At 47.4% G+C, this 15154-nt stretch overlaps 2 protein-coding genes across 4 annotated transcripts in view; one reads left to right on the top strand and one right to left on the bottom strand.

Moving 5' to 3' along the window:
• Positions 1-1171: 1171 nt before the first annotated feature.
• Positions 1172-4338, bottom strand: Tnnc1 (troponin C1, slow skeletal and cardiac type). Its single transcript, XM_021635243.2, has 6 exons — positions 4207-4338; positions 2810-2840; positions 2458-2604; positions 2009-2123; positions 1462-1598; positions 1172-1374 (listed from the first exon to the last, which is right to left on the bottom strand). Exons 1-6 carry the CDS (start codon positions 4228-4230, stop codon positions 1343-1345), a joined length of 486 nt encoding a protein of 161 aa, XP_021490918.1. The 5' UTR covers positions 4231-4338; the 3' UTR covers positions 1172-1342.
• A 1230-nt stretch (positions 4339-5568) lies between these two features.
• Nisch (nischarin) overlaps positions 5569-15154 on the top strand; it is a 35695-nt gene continuing 26109 nt past the window's right edge. The window contains exons 1-3 of one of the 3 annotated variants that reach the window (XM_021635224.2): positions 5569-5833; positions 7771-7854; positions 8879-9061. In XM_021635224.2, the coding sequence (XP_021490899.1) occupies positions 5738-5833; positions 7771-7854; positions 8879-9061 (363 nt within the window). In that variant the 5' untranslated portion in view covers positions 5569-5737. The remainder of the gene's footprint in view (positions 5834-7770; positions 7855-8878; positions 9062-15154) is intronic. The other 2 variants (XM_060390841.1, XM_021635225.2) reach the window with 2 other exon arrangements.

Raw genomic sequence — 15154 nt, 5'->3', positions numbered from 1 at the left:
CATCATCCTTGCAGGGTCATTCCGGGTGTCTTCATAGGAATCCAAGGTCTCCAGTTCCCATTCCCAGGGGCAGGCCCATGGGGACCCCTCTCTCCACTCCTTCCGTGGCTCTGCAGGAACTGGGAACTCCTAGCAGCTCCTGCCTGGCCCAAAGCATGTCTAGAATTCCAAGACTGCCTGTGGAATGTGCAGCCTGTCTGGAGAATGCTAGGGCTGGGGCACAGGTGCGGAGGCAGCACAGTGGCAGGGCGGAGCAAGACAGCTGCTGGTGTTCCGGCTGAAGCCTGCTCGTCAGTATCAGCTGTTTCTCCTGAAAGCACTGCTCCCAACACCTCCACTTCCTTAAAACCCCCAACTGCCCCACCCCGCAGTCACTGTTTTGGCTGCAGTTCTGACTTGCCCCGTACACCACACACACACACACACACACACACACACACACACACACACAAACCACCACCACCACCACCACCACCTCTAAGCCGGGGATGTCACCAGACATCAGGCCTTCATTTTCTGTCAGGGAAAAAGACCAGGTAGGTGATGGGACGCCAGCCTCAGAGGGCCGGAACTAGACAGTAGGTCCATTTGAACCTGGTCTGTCAGGCAGAGTCTTTGGTAGGCTGCAAGGTGGAGTCCTCCTGATTTGCCTCTCTGAGCCATTGGGTCCTCGTCTGAAAATGAGTGATAGGGTGTGGGGCAAACCAGTGCTCCTCAAAGGAGTCAGTATTTCTGGAAAACACAAGGCCATGGGAAAATAGTACCACAAGCCTGCTGGGTCTCACAAGATTTAGCTTCATTCCAACCAGGATGGAGAGGTTGCTGTGCCAAGGAGTCCACTGAGCAAACTGCTCCCAGCTGAGAGGGTATCTGTTGGCTGCTGTACTGGCTGAGCCTGGCAGTTTACCCTCATCCCAGAGTCTGCTAGAGTCGAAGTGCAGGAGTGGACAACTGAGTGAAGGTCAGTTTCTACCTCACACCTTTCACAAACTGCAGGAGCTTGTTAGAAGGCAGGTATCTCTGACCTAATGAAAGCCCTCCAGCAGAAGGTGGGACGAAAGGTCAGAACACCGGCTCTGCAACCAGCCTGATAAGAGATGGGGACAGCGGGCAGGAGGGAACCATGAGAAAAAGATTATGACCCCAGAAAATCAGAGCAAGATACCAGGCCTCTGGGGAGCAAGGATTTATTTGAATTTCCCAGGACAGGAAATGGGGAGAGAGTCCAGAGGGGCCAAGGTTCAAGGACACAACCAGGTTCAGAGTCTAGAGAACCCAGTTGCACCTTACCACAGGGTCTGGCCGGAGAGGAGAACAGGCAGGGGTAAGTGCACCTCAGGGTCTACTCCACACCCTTCATGAATTCCAGGAACTCTGTGGAAAGAGAACCATGTGTGGGTCCAAGGTAGGATCTGGGCAGAGGAGGAGCAAGCAGGGGATCCGGTCCTCCCCCCCACTAACCGTCATAGTCAATTCGGCCATCATTGTTTTTGTCACCATCCTTCATGAGCTCTTCAATGTCATCTTCTGTAATGGTCTCTCCTGTAGCCTGCAGCATCATCTTCAGTTCATCCAAGTCAATGTAGCCATCAGCATTTCTACAGAGAGGGCCAGGGAACCTCAGTGCTCAGGAGAGGGTGGAGGAGAAGGAGAAATGGTACCCCACACATACAACGCCAGGAGGCAAGACAGGGACACCAGGAGATGGGCATTCCCGTGTCTCATCACAGAGGATGGGAGACAGATTGGATCTGAGATTACCTCTCTCTCTCTTTCTTTCTTTGTTTGTTTCTGTTTGCTTTTGTTTTTTCTAGACAGGGTTTCTCTGTGTAGCCCTGGCTGTCCTCGAACTCCCTCTGTAGACCAGGCTGGCCTCCACCTCACAGAAAGCCACCTGCTTCTGCCTCCCAAGGGCTGGGATTAAAAATGTACGGCACCACTACCGAGCTGAGACTTCCCCTTTCCCCTCTCCGTTTGGGTCAGGGTCAAAAGCCAAGCATGTTCTCACTTGTCAAACATTCTGAAGAGATCCGACAACTCCTCCTCAGACTTCCCTTTGCTGTCGTCCTTCATGCACCGAACCATCATGACAAGGAACTCATCAAAGTCCACTGTGCCACTGCCTGTGGGTAAACAGCAGGGCGGGAGAGAGAACATGGTTAGTGCCCAGTGCTTGTGTGCCCTCCCCACACAAACACTATAGGGCTAGTGTGTTCATCTGCCCACTCTTCTTGTTTGAGACAGAATTTTGCTCTGTAGTCCAAGCTGGCCTGGAGCTCTCTATGTGGCCCAATCTATGTGGCTTCAAACTCCTATCAGTCCTGCTGTCTCAGCCTTCTTGGGTGTATACAGGCATGAGCTATTTGCCGGGTTTCTGGATGAGATGTTTAAGGTTTGGAGGAAAAAATGGCTCCTGCACCAGTGAGTGTGGAGACTGGGGCCAGTGAAGGGGCTCACCGTCCTCGTCCACTTCGTCGATCATCTCCTGCAGCTCCTCTGGTGTGGGGTTCTGGCCCAGCATCCTCATCACCTTGCCCAGCTCCTTGGTGCTGATGCAGCCATCCTCCGCTCCCAGGACAAAGATGTCAAAGGCAGCCTTGAACTCTGTGTCCAATGGTAGGGTAAGGAGATCAGCATCCAGGACACTAGAAATCCAGGTCCCTGCGGCCACCAGAAAATCCCCCCCCCCTCTGAGGTAATAGCAAAGAAAGCCCTCAGACTGTGACCTCTAATCTGGGGTTCTTTCTTGGAAAGGCATCCCCACTTTCCCTCCAGTCAGCCCCACTGTCACTCAGTGGAACGCACTTACCATTCTTCTGCTCTTCTGTCAACTGCTCTACCTAGAGAGGAAAAGGAACTCAGGACCCAGAGCCTCAGGCCTTAGTGGAGACTGCTGCATATGCTCCCAGGCTACAGAGAAAGCCTCCAGTCCTCCCTTACTGCCCCCAAAGCCCTAAGGGGAACCATCCGGTTTCCCAGAGGCTGGGCAAAGGGGCCAAGGTGACAGACACCCCTCCCAGGACCAAGGTGTCCTGAGTAACAATACTCAATGACCATTCCATGTCCTTTAGATCATCCTAATGAAACTTAAGCTGCATGGCCTAAGAGACAGCTGTCCCTCAGGTTGAGACAATAAAACTAATGTGGGGGCGAGCAAAGCCACCCTCTGTAACCTGACCAGGGTGGCCACTGAGCTATTTTTAAAGGGGGACAAAGTTAAACCTGGTGATTGTTCTGGGGACTTTGGTATGCAAGGGGTGGGGCGGTGTTATCTGGCCCCCTGGCCTACTGGTGCTGCCTCAGGAGCCAAAATTAGTCCCAAGCCCCGCCAGGCCTTGTATGGGCACTGGGTGGAGGGTCACCCCCAACTTCAGCTCCACAGACTCCTACAAGATAGGCAAGGATGCCATAGGAACCAGCTGTAGCCCTTCCCTGCTCACAAGTGGGGCTATATTCTGGGGGTGTGGGGAGAATTCCCTGGGAACAGCTGTTTGCTAGGATTTTCTTGTTTCTGGAGCAGGTAGAGAGGTCATATAAAAAACCCCTCAGTGTCCCCAGGATATCGCAGAGTACTGGGGTGACTGTTCTCTAGCCCTGACTCCTACCTAACCCCTGAGCCTGCCAGACTTTACAGGAACTGAGGTTTCAACTCTCTGTTCCTACCTCTCCCCAGGCCTGGACCTTCAAAGCACCTTGCCCATCCCAGAATTCAAGTTCTGCAGCCCTCCTCACAATCACCTCCCACCTTCAGCCAGCTAAGGGGCCAGAGGAGCATGGCAGACTATGAGAAGCAGAAATGGGGTGGGGCGTTCTGGAGACAGGGACTCAGAGAGACAGGAAGGGTCGGAGATGGAAAGACCTTGAGAAAGACCAAAAGAGCTAAAGAATGGAAACACAAATACAGAGGTGGAGTCAAGACAGTGACAGACTAGACATTTAGAAACAGGGAGACACAGGATGCTAAGAGCTGCGAAGACACCCTCTAGCCACCTGGACAGCCCCTCTTCAGACCCCAAGACTCTTACCTTTTCTGTTCCCCACAAACGTCAGCCACACTATTCCCTTGAGGGGCTGGGCTAAAGATGTGTGGGCACTCTTTTGAGTTTTCTATCACTTCCCTAGGGCACCCCTGCACTTACCCATTCTGAGCTGAATAAGCCCCCAGTGGACCTACCCACCCTAACCCTTTTAAGGCTCATCTCTCACCGCAGCTTTGTAGATGTCATCCATGCTGGTGGCAGCTCGCAGGACAGGCTACTTGGGGTTGCCAGCCAGCCGGCCCTCAGCCTGGGCTTAAATAGCCCTGCCTCCCTCCACCTCCTGCTGCATTCCCAGCCCAGCCCACCACTGCCTGTATTATCCTCCACCCCCTCCCCTGGCTCCTGTAATCTCAGGCTGGCCAGAGTCCCTGTATCCTCTGCCTAGGGCCAGGAGTTAGGAAGGACTGCAAGGACCAGCTCTCTTGCCACCGGTTCCCCAGATCCCCCAGGGAAGTCTTAAGAAAAAAACTATTACATTTATTTACGTGTGCACATGGAGGTCAGAGGACAACCTGCAGGAGTCATCTATCTCTCTCTGCTGCCTAGGTTCCCAGGACTGAACCCAAGTCTCCAGGCTTGGCAGCAAGCACCCAAATTTGCTATATATATGAGGTCTCAACAGCCCTAGACAAAATTTCTTGAGTGAATGAAAACACATGTCCCAGGCTCAGATGGGAAATGTGAAGTAGTGGGCTCCAGGCCAGCCGGGTCTCTAAAAACAGTTCAGTGTTCTATGCAATCAGAGATGAGGGCGATAACCCCCCCACCCCATTTTCCAGATTAGGAAACGAGGTTTTGGGATAGACAGTACTTGCCTAAGATCAGGCTGACTGGAGAACCCCTGCATTAAACCCCTCCGGAGAGGGTAACATGCCAACAGGCTGGCAGTGCAAGCCTTGCCAAGAAAAGCCTCCTGTGTGAGGTTCAGAGTAAAACACGAGCCTGGTAAGGGAAGAAGCCACTGGCCCATCTAAGGGCTGGCCCGCCCTTCAGCCAGGTCTGCCAAACTCAACTTTCCATCTCAACAAGGACAGCAATCAATATTCACTTTGGACCTGAGTCAGCTTTGCTCTGTGCTTCAACAAGGATCCCTAAAGATCCCTATCAATATCAGGGTTCTCTTCATCCCCGAGATTGCAGCCTAGCACACTGCCGCTGGTGTGAGGTGACGGGTGGGGGTGCTGACCGCTGCAGGATCATCACACTCAGTTCTCCACCACTACACGCAACAACAGACGCCCCAGCTCTAAGTCTAGTTCGTATCTTCTTCACCTTGCTCTTGCTACACAGGGAGTGAGCCTAACAGCCAGGCAAGACCCTAGTAATGTCACCTCTGGAAACTGAGGCCAGGAGAAGCAGACTGACTTCGGAGGGTTCAGAAGGCCCCAGACCTCTGCCTTCCGTTACTTGAGGCCCAGGGGACAATAACCACAACGGCCTGAGACGACAGAAGCTACACAGGTATACAAAAGGCAAATGATGCAAGCCCGCGGGAGCTGCGCATGCGTGCCATTGGCGGGACTGTCAGCTACAGGCGAGGGGCGGGGCGAGGACGCGAAAAAGCAGCGGGGCCAAGATGGCGGCGCGGGCTCGGGCGCGGGCGGGGGGCAGCGGGGGCCGGGGGGCGGTGGGACGCTGACCCCGCCCCCTGCTGCTGCCACTCCGCGCCGGGCGTCGGCAGCCGCGGAGCCCGCAACATGGCGGCCGCGGTACTCAGCTTCGGGCCCGAACGAGAGGCCGAGCCGGCCAAGGAAGCGCGCGTCGTGGGTTCCGAGCTCGTGGACACTTACACGGTGTGCTGGGGGACGCGGGCACCCGAGGCGGGTTTAGCGCCTGGAACCCGGAGTTCAAGTCGGGGGCTCTGAGGAGGGGTCTGGGTCGCACATCCGCTGAGTAGGTAGAAGGTTCTGCGATGGCGACGAGGGAGCCCTAGAAATGGGGTATTCGGAGGAAGGGGCTGGGGCGCAGGGGTCTTGGAGCAGGCTCTAGGGCGGGGCGCGGGGAGGGGGGTTGGAGAAAAGGGTGCGCAGCCAGAAAAGGACACTTGTGTTGGAGGAATCAGGGGCCAAAGGAGCACCTGGGGAGGAGGGGAGGAGGAGGAGGAGTCCCTCTAGATCCTCCAGGCAAGAAGAGATGTCAGCCTCAGAGACATCTCTTGGCAGGTCTCTGATAAATGGAACTAAGGGACAGGGATCCTCAGGTGGTGACGGCCAGGCGGCGGATTTTGTTCTCCACCCTCATCCAGTCGCAGTCCAGATCAACCCAGAGAAGTGAGGGAGGGATATGGGAAAAATAGGCCCTCGAGGGTCTGGTGGGAAAGGAATGGACCCCAGCCAGCCGTGCAGAAAAGAGAAGTTACCTCGGGGCTGAAGTACAAGACCTACAAACCTTACGGGGGTTTTATGGTTTAGGGAAGAGAGACAGTGAGTTTCTGACATAATCCTTGTAGGCTACAAGGGAGACCGACAAAAAAGGAAGGTAGTTAAGGTGATGGTGTTAGAAGCTCTCTTGGGACTGGATAGGGTTGGATGCTAGGCCTGTGAGCCTGGTAGGCGGGCTGCCAGGTGAAAACTTGTTCTGTGGTGAGGGCTCACTGAGCACCTCCCTGTCTCCTTGTCCTTTGTTCCCAGAAAGGTGGACAGAGAGGTAAGGGCCTTAGCCTGCCTTTGCCTCACCCAGCTGGCTCCCATCCTAATACTGGATCCTGAGGGCTATTCTTGCTCTTTTTTCCTCCTGTAAGGAAGGGAAACTGTCTCAGTGAAATTTTGGCTAGTGGCTCCTTCTGGAGCAACAGGCTGGCGCTGGAGAAATGGCTGCTTCGGGGGTCAGAGAAATTAGGCTAGTTGACTATTTCCACTCTCCTTTCCCTGCTTCAGACAGAGGTGGGGAAGCTAGGACCATGGGACTTGATCTAGTTAAGGGATGAGGTCACTCACCTATGACTAGCTGCAGTCAGTAGAGGCTTTTCCCATTGGGGGCTTTGTCCTTCCTCTAAATGTCAGAGCAAGCTGAGCATCGTCATTTGTCCCCGGGAGTGCTGCGTTGGATGTTATTAACATACCTGTCTTTTGTTAGGTGTTAGGCCTGCACAAATCCTTTACTGCTTTACCTGATCCTTAATCCTACCAGGTTTTAAAATGGAGGAATTGAGGCCCAGAGAGAACTAGGCCTCCAGTCACTTACATAAGTGGCACACAAGCCACACCCAGGAAATGGGATAGCCAGATGTTGAACCCAGGTTTTCCTAACTACCAAAACCTCATTCCCTTCTGCTAAGGCTGATTGAACCACTGCTGCCTCTGGGAGCATGGCGGTGCCTTGACTCCTGGTTTAGCAGCAGAAGTCAAAACCACAGCCAGTGGAAAAGGCTGACTGAAGACCTGCTTCCAGGATGGAGTCAGAGTACCTGAAAAGATGTATAGCAGAGACACTGGTCCTGCCAAACTGGGCTCTTCCTTAGAAGGGGCAGCCTTGCCTACAGCGCACATTGGGTTTGGAATTACATGGAGACAGGAGTTAAAAATCTAAGGTCTATTGGGCTAGTCACCTTCTCCATTCCTTCCCGATAATAGAAGCCACAGCTTTGCCTCTGACCTCGCAGGGCTGTGGAGGAGGCTGAGGAAGGCTGGGCGCACGCCGGATGTGGAAGGATGCCGGACTCTGGCTTCTTGAGGAGTGGGGTCTTATGGGGCAGGGTTCCCTTGCCACAAGATATCATTTTTCCCTTTAGGTTTATATCATACGGGTTACTGATGGCAACCATGAGTGGACGATCAAGCACCGTTACAGTGACTTTCATGACCTACACGAAAAGGTAATCTTAAGAGCTGGGAACCTGTATCTCAGGGACTAGGAGTTTGGGGACCAGATCTCTATTGTGCTACACATTAATTTTAGGGCAAAACTGCTTCTGCATCCATTGTTTGCAAGTTTTCAATAAATTTATTTATGGGCAGGGATAATGGTACATGCCTTTACTTCCAGCACCACTTGGGAGGCAAAGGCAGGTGGATCTCTCTAAGTTTGAGGCCAGCCTGGTCTACCAAGTGAGTTTCAGAACAACCAGGACTACACAGAGAAACCCTTACTTGTAAAAAAAAAAAAAAAAAAAAAAAAACAAAAAAAAACCACATTGTGTGTGTCTGTGTGTTTGTGTGTATAGAGGTCTGCGAGAGCTGGTTCTCTTCCCGCCATATATGCCCCAGAAATTGAACTCAGGTCATCAGACTTGGCAGCAAGCTCCTTTAGCAGAAGAGCCATCTCATGGCCCCTATTCCATCTGTTAATCGGTTTCTTAATGCAGCTGGCAGAAGAACTAGTTGGTCCTAGGACTTCAGCCCCAGTATGAGGCAGTCTGTGGGCGGTATATTTAAATTTTGATTTTAAAATTGCCATACATCTTAGATGTAAGATAGTCTCCTGAGGAGGGTACAGGTTTGAGCTTTTCCCAGGAAGTATATGTTTACTGACTAGTAACAGATTGAGATTATGTCTTTTCCTTTGCTTTTAGAAAGAACTGCTTTTCTGTGGGACATTTTCAGTGAGAGTGTCTTAGAGCTGCAGCACAAGCTCCTTTGCTTTTAAACTTCAGGGGCCATAAGCACGGCTTTTCTGAATGCCCCCAAAGGCTGACGATGAAATTTCTCACTGGGAGTTATATTAGTATTTCCAGTACTACTTGGATCTGAAAAGGCCGAATCCTGGGTACATTAGTTGGAACACTAATCGTGGTACTGCTAACAAGAGTGGCTGCAGAAGACATGATAACTGCTGGTCCCGATCTTATGTACTTACAGAGTGTTTTGGTTTATGGTCAATGTGCTTGTGCTTTCTTACAGCTTGTCGCAGAGAGAAAAATTGACAAAACTCTACTTCCACCCAAAAAGATAATCGGCAAGAACTCCAGAAGCCTGGTGGAGAAGAGGGAGAAGGACCTGGAGGCGTACCTCCAGACCCTGCTGGCTGCCTTCCCTGAGGTGGCACCCAGGGTTTTGGCTCACTTCCTGCATTTTCACTTCTATGTAAGTTCCTTTTGGGTTTTCAGCCTTGCCTGTGAGCCCACAGCCTCCAAAGCTCAAGCCCTAGAGCTCGGCTTTGAGGAGACTGGGCCTTCGCTCTGAGGTCAGACGGTAGAGGATGAAGGTGAGGTAGCGCACAGTCACAGTTGTGTTGGTGGGTTTATGTTAAATCAGACTGGCCATGTATTTTCTTCCACTATAGAACGTTTTCTTTTCACCATTAATTTGTGTATTCACTTTATATCCTGATCACAGCCCTCCCCCATCTCCTCTCAGCGCCCCCAGCCCCGTCACATACTTCTCCCTCCACTTCCCCCCCTCCTTCTCCTCACAGAAGGAGGTCTCCCATGGGTTCCAGCCTGCCCAAGTGCATCTCCTCCCACAGAAGCCAGACAAGGCAGCCCAGTTAGGGGAACAGGATCCAAAGGCAAGCATCAGAGTGGAGAGGCCCCCCCACTCCAAGGACATTTTATTTTGCAAAAATAACCCATGGTTTTTAAGGTAGATTTTCCTCCAAATGGATGAGGCTAGATTAGGAACAAATAAATTGGACAAACCCATCATAGGCTTATTGTTGTCATATAGGCTTAGACTCAGTACCAACAAAGGAATTAGTCATTCTTTCCTGCTTTTGAGATTATCTTTTATATAGTGCTCTGTAGTTATTATCTGGGGTATAAACTTCTCAGTGTAAATACCATGTAAACCAGAAGAGGATGTGGGTTCCCCTGGAGCTCGAATTACAGGTGGTTGTGAGCCACCCAAGGAACTGAATTTGGGTCCTCTGCAAGTGCAGTATGCACTCTTAACTGCTGAGCCATCTCTTCACCTCGGAATTAGTCATTCTTAATCAAAGAATTGCCATCATGGGGCCCTTGATGGACACCCTCACTGCCAGTGTATTGAAGCTGAGGGTACACACCTTCCTTGTATGGGAGAATGCATCATAGAGCAGCTCTGCTCTCCCTTCTGGGTAGAGAATGATGTGCCAGAATAAATCCTGCTGAGCAGAGGGATCATTAGTTAGTGACTGTCCAGAGCTATAGTGCAAGACCGTGTCCCAGAAATGATGAGAAGTGAAAAATAATTAAGTTATCAGACCATAGGAAGGGTAGTTTAGCAGTGTGAAGCAAAACTATCAAAAGCCACTAACAGTTTGCTTCTGAGAGCGTATACTCAGGAGCAATAGGGTAGCTATAAAAGGGTCTGTGGGCAGATGTGATCATTGCAAGATTTGAAGCAAGATACTGGGCACATTGGGAAGAAATTTCTTTAAAAAAAAAAAAAAAGAAGAAGAAGAAGAAAAAGAAAAATTAAGCCATTAAGTGAGGCCGGGTATAATGGCACACACCTGAAGTTCCAGCACTTTCCAGGCTGTAGTTCAAAGCCAGCCTGGGTTACACATCAACATTTGCTTTAAAGATCCAAGTAAAGTTGGGCGTGGTGGCACATGCCTCTAATTCCAGCAGGTAGAAGCAGGCAAGTCTCTGAGTTTGCGATTTTCCAGGGCCACATAATGAGAATCTTTTCTCCAGTTAAATAAACAGAGCAACAAAAACGTGGTCAGCTGTGCAACTGGACATTATGCTATTGGTATAGCTGTGAACCTATTGTCTTGAGAAAATAATATGTAAGATCAAGCCCTAGCTGTGCAAGGGCACACCTTTGATCCAGCGCTTGGGAGGCAGAGGCAGCTGAAGCTTTGTGAGTTTATGCAGCCTGGTCTACATAGTAAGCTCCAAGCCAGCCAAGGGTACATGGTGAGTCTCAACCCTCTACCTTCCAAAAAACAAAAAACAAAAAAACAAAACCACAAGAGAACAGGTTGTAAAACAGTTTATAGACTAAGGTTCTGGTTGTATAAGAAGGATCATATAGATGTAGTTTTCTATGAAAAACTACATAGAGCAGTTTTCTTTAAAAGGTTGTCTGATAACATTTAATATTTAATTATTTTCCCCTTAAATGATGAAGATTGCCTTATAGGAAGTATCTTCTTTAAAATAAATCTTTCTTGAAATTGCAGAGTAAGAGCCCTGGACCTTTTTTGGAATACTAAATAGATCCTGGAGATTTGGAATTTAGTGATGTGGCTAGTCTCTTGCCATTAAGCTGGAAAGGAACCATATATAGTTAGACTGTGTCTGTATTCCAGCTCCCTTTGTAATTTTTTTTCTCTTATATAGGAAAAAAAAAAACAACTCACTGTCTACATGAGGGTGTCACAAAACTCCCATTCTCTACTGAAGAGTGACCCCTGATGAACGTCTGTTTGAAAGCGTAATTTGTTGCTTAAGGTTGTGTCTTTGGGGAGAGATTTTCCACTGCCTGCCTGAGGTTTGCCCTACTCTGACCCAGGAAAGGCCTAGAATGTTTTTTTAACTAGGCTTTCCTGCAATAGTCTGGGGCCAGCCTAACTCTGTGATTCTGGTTTGAAGCATGGCCTCTGAGCTATTTGGACATATTTGGAAGTATTGATATCAACATACACATAGGTTGTACAAGTCTGAGGATTTTAAAAGTGATTGACCTGTCATTAGATTCATACAGGCCCTCAACCTTGGCCCCACTGTTCTGAGCTGAGGGCTGACCTGAACTGTCTAGCAGCATCCCTGCCTCTAGCCACTTGATGCCAGTAGCACTTTACTTCCTAGTTCCATCAACTGAAATTCCACTCAGAGGAGACAATGCCCATCTTCAGGGGGTGGGGGAACCTCTGGGTTAGCTCCTTGTTTAAATATAAATTTGAACCAACACAGTGTAATAGCACTGTCAGCTGTTTTTGCAGGTCAAGGGGCTCTCTAGTAAATCTTGTCTCAGCCTGTGTCTTTCTTGGTGGTGTTCCAGATGTGTTCTTGTGTGCTGACATTGAATGAGGAGGATGGGCCCAGAGAACTCTCTTTGGCTGTGGTGTGGACTATTTATATGTTATTTTGTTGAATTAAGACAGGCTCTCACTATATAGACGTAGTTGGCATAAGATTTGCTCTGTAGCCCAGGGTGGTCTTGAACTTGCAGTGATCTTCCTGCTTCTTCCTCCTGAGAACCTCAGTTACAGTATGTGCCAACATACCTGGCTTTTTGTTGTTGCTGTTGTTTTCTTTTTGTTTTAGGGAGAGTTATTTTTAGATTGAGATATAATTCACATACCGTAAAATTCACTGTAAGGATATAACCCAGTAGTTTTTAACAGTCACAAAGTTGTAAAATGAACACTACTGTCTTAATTCTAGAACACTTCATCTCCTACAACACAACCAGTAACTGTCTGTTCCTTCCTTTCCCCCAGTCCTTGACAGTCACTACCTTGCTTTCTGCCTCTGAGTTTGCTTGTTCTCAATGTTTCAGATAAGTTGTTCATACAGCATGTAACAACTTAATTTATTTCCAGGGTTGATTCATTTCATTTTTTAGTCCTTTTATGACTAACATTTTCTTTAGTTATACATTCAGAAATCCCTTTTTATCTGTGATTTTGAATTCTGTGGCTCCTGTTGTCAGCAGGCAACCATGGTTTGAAAATGTTAAATGGAAAACTATAAGTAAACAATTCATTCGTTTTAAAGTATGTACCATTTTGTATAGTGTGGTGAAATCTTTCACAGGGTTCAGCTTTGCCCAGTGAATCCACACTGTATACACATCACTAGTAGACCATTTATTACTTGGTAACAATTGTTGTCAGTTGTCAGATCAAGTGTTACAGTGTCACAGTGCTGTGTCCAGTAACTCTTATGTTATGTGGTAATAGCCCAGAGCACCGGAGTCATGGTGCTGGCAATTCAGATATGCCAAAATATAGCCATGAGATGCTGCCTGTAAGTGGAAAGGTAAAGGTAGAAGATATTTTGAGAGACTGTATTACATAATTTTTATTATAACGTTGTTTTAATAATTTTATCTTAGATTATTAACGCTTGGCTTTGCCTTAGTCTTTTCTCATGAGTGTGTGTTTAAAGAAAAGAACATAGTATATAAATGTATAGTTTGAGCAGCTAAGGGTTTTAGAGCATTCCCTCCGCAAGTCCCTCAGGAAGGACTGTCCCACCAGATGTGTTTACCCATTCATCATCTCCTTATCTGAGATGGTGGCCATACTGCAAGACCCTCAGTAGACAGCGAAAACCAAGGCTAGCACTGAGCCCCGCTTATGTTCTTTCCTGCATTTACCTACACAAATTCATTGGTTTGCACCCTAAGCACTTACGTATTCTAACCATAGCTTTTAAAGCTTGAAGTATCACAGCAAGTGTAACAGGAGTTTCTTCTTCACAGTTTATTTTTCTTGTAGATCTTAACTAATTTATTTTTTTATCAAATTAGAAACTTTTCATCTTTTCTCTTATGCAGCCATCTTAAGACTTGTCTTTGGCATGTCTGAATTTCCGCATCACTGCTCCTGTATGTTCAGACTGTTCTAAAATCAAGTAAGAGTGACTTAAACACAAGCATCTCAATACTGTGGTAGCCAAGATGGCTGCTAATGAGTATCAGACTGTAAATGACGAGTATATTATATAGACATGCTGGCAAAACAGCTGACTCATGTTCCGGGAGGAACAGAGTGGGACAGCTATAGAGCTCGTAGCACTCAGAAGGGTGTGCAGTTTAAAACTTACGAATTGCTGGGCATAGTGGTGCACGCCTTAGTTCCAGCACTCAAGGAGGCAGAGGCAGTCCGATCTCTGAGTTCAAGGCCAGCCTGGTCTACAAAGCTACCCAGGACAGCAAAGGCAACACAGAGAAGCCCTGTCTCAAAAAACCAAAAATAAATAAATAAATAAATAATAAAAATTATATATATTTTTTCCTGGTGTTTTTCATTTAATAATTTTGAACTATAGTTGACCATGAATGGCCACAGAAAATGAAATGGGTTAAGGGAATTGGGAGAGAGTGTGTAACATAAGGTTTTATGTAAATGTATGTTTTAAAACTAATGGGTTTTAATATACCCAGAAGAGGAAAGTGAGTTATATAGTAACTCTTGACTTTTTGAGGAACCAACTAATTATTTTCCAAAGTTGCTGCCCTTTTGCGAGTTTATTCACCATGTGTAGGTTCCTGTTTCTCCACATCCTTACTCAACATACACTTACTTGTCTTTTAGCCTAGATATTCCAGTAGGTGTAAAGTAGTTTCATTGTGGTTTTGGCTTGCAGTTGTACCAACTAATGATATTGAGATTTTTTTTTAATAACTTATTTGCCATTTGTATCTTTGGAGAATGGAGTTAATTCCTTGTTCTTGTAGCATTAAGTTTTCTTTTTGTTGAGTTGTTAGAGTTCTTTATATATTCTAGATACTAGACCCTTATCAGAAGTGTCATATGTAAATACCTCATCATGTTCCATGAAGGGTTTTTTTTTTTGACCCTTTGTTCTTTGTTCTTCTCTTTATTTTATTCTACTTTTTGTGTGGGTGCTACAGGTCAAATTTAGGGCCTTTTACCTTCTAAACATGGGTTACCAGTGAACTGTACTCACAGCTTTTCACTTTATTTTGTTGTTTTTGATTTTGTTTCTTAGGACATGGTCTCTATATAGCCCAGGCTGACTTAGAACTGTGTAGAATAACTTGGCCTCAAATTCATTATCCTCCTGCCTGAGCCTACTGAGTTCTGGGATTATAGCCATGTATCATTACACCTGGCTTCCTTAACTTGATGTTTTTAAAAAAAATATTTATTTACTTTTATTTTATGTTTAGGGGTATTTTGCCTGCATGTATGTTTGTACACCATGTGTGTACAATGTCTGTTGAGGCCAGAAGACAGGTTAGATTCCCTGGAACTTGAGTTACAGATAGTTGTTAGCTATGTGGGTTTTGAGACTTGAACCCCAGTTCTCTATAAGAGCAGCAAGTTTCTTAATCACTGAGCCTTTGATAGTATACATTGAAGTGTACATGTTTTAGATTGTGACAAAGTTCTTTTTTTTTTTTTTTGGTAAATTTTGGTCACTTGTGTTTGGGTACCATATCTGAGAAACCATTGCCTAATCGATATCACAAAAATTTATAATTATATTTTCTCTTACAAATTGTATTTTTTTGCATTTAGGACTCTGATCCATTTTGAGTTCATTTTTATGTATG

The sequence above is a fragment of the Meriones unguiculatus genome, chromosome 9 (assembly GCF_030254825.1).
Source record: "Meriones unguiculatus strain TT.TT164.6M chromosome 9, Bangor_MerUng_6.1, whole genome shotgun sequence".
NCBI lineage: Eukaryota > Metazoa > Chordata > Mammalia > Rodentia > Muridae > Meriones > Meriones unguiculatus.
The sequence above is the reverse complement of the archived record's forward strand: the minus strand, read 5'-3'. Positions and strand labels throughout refer to the sequence as shown.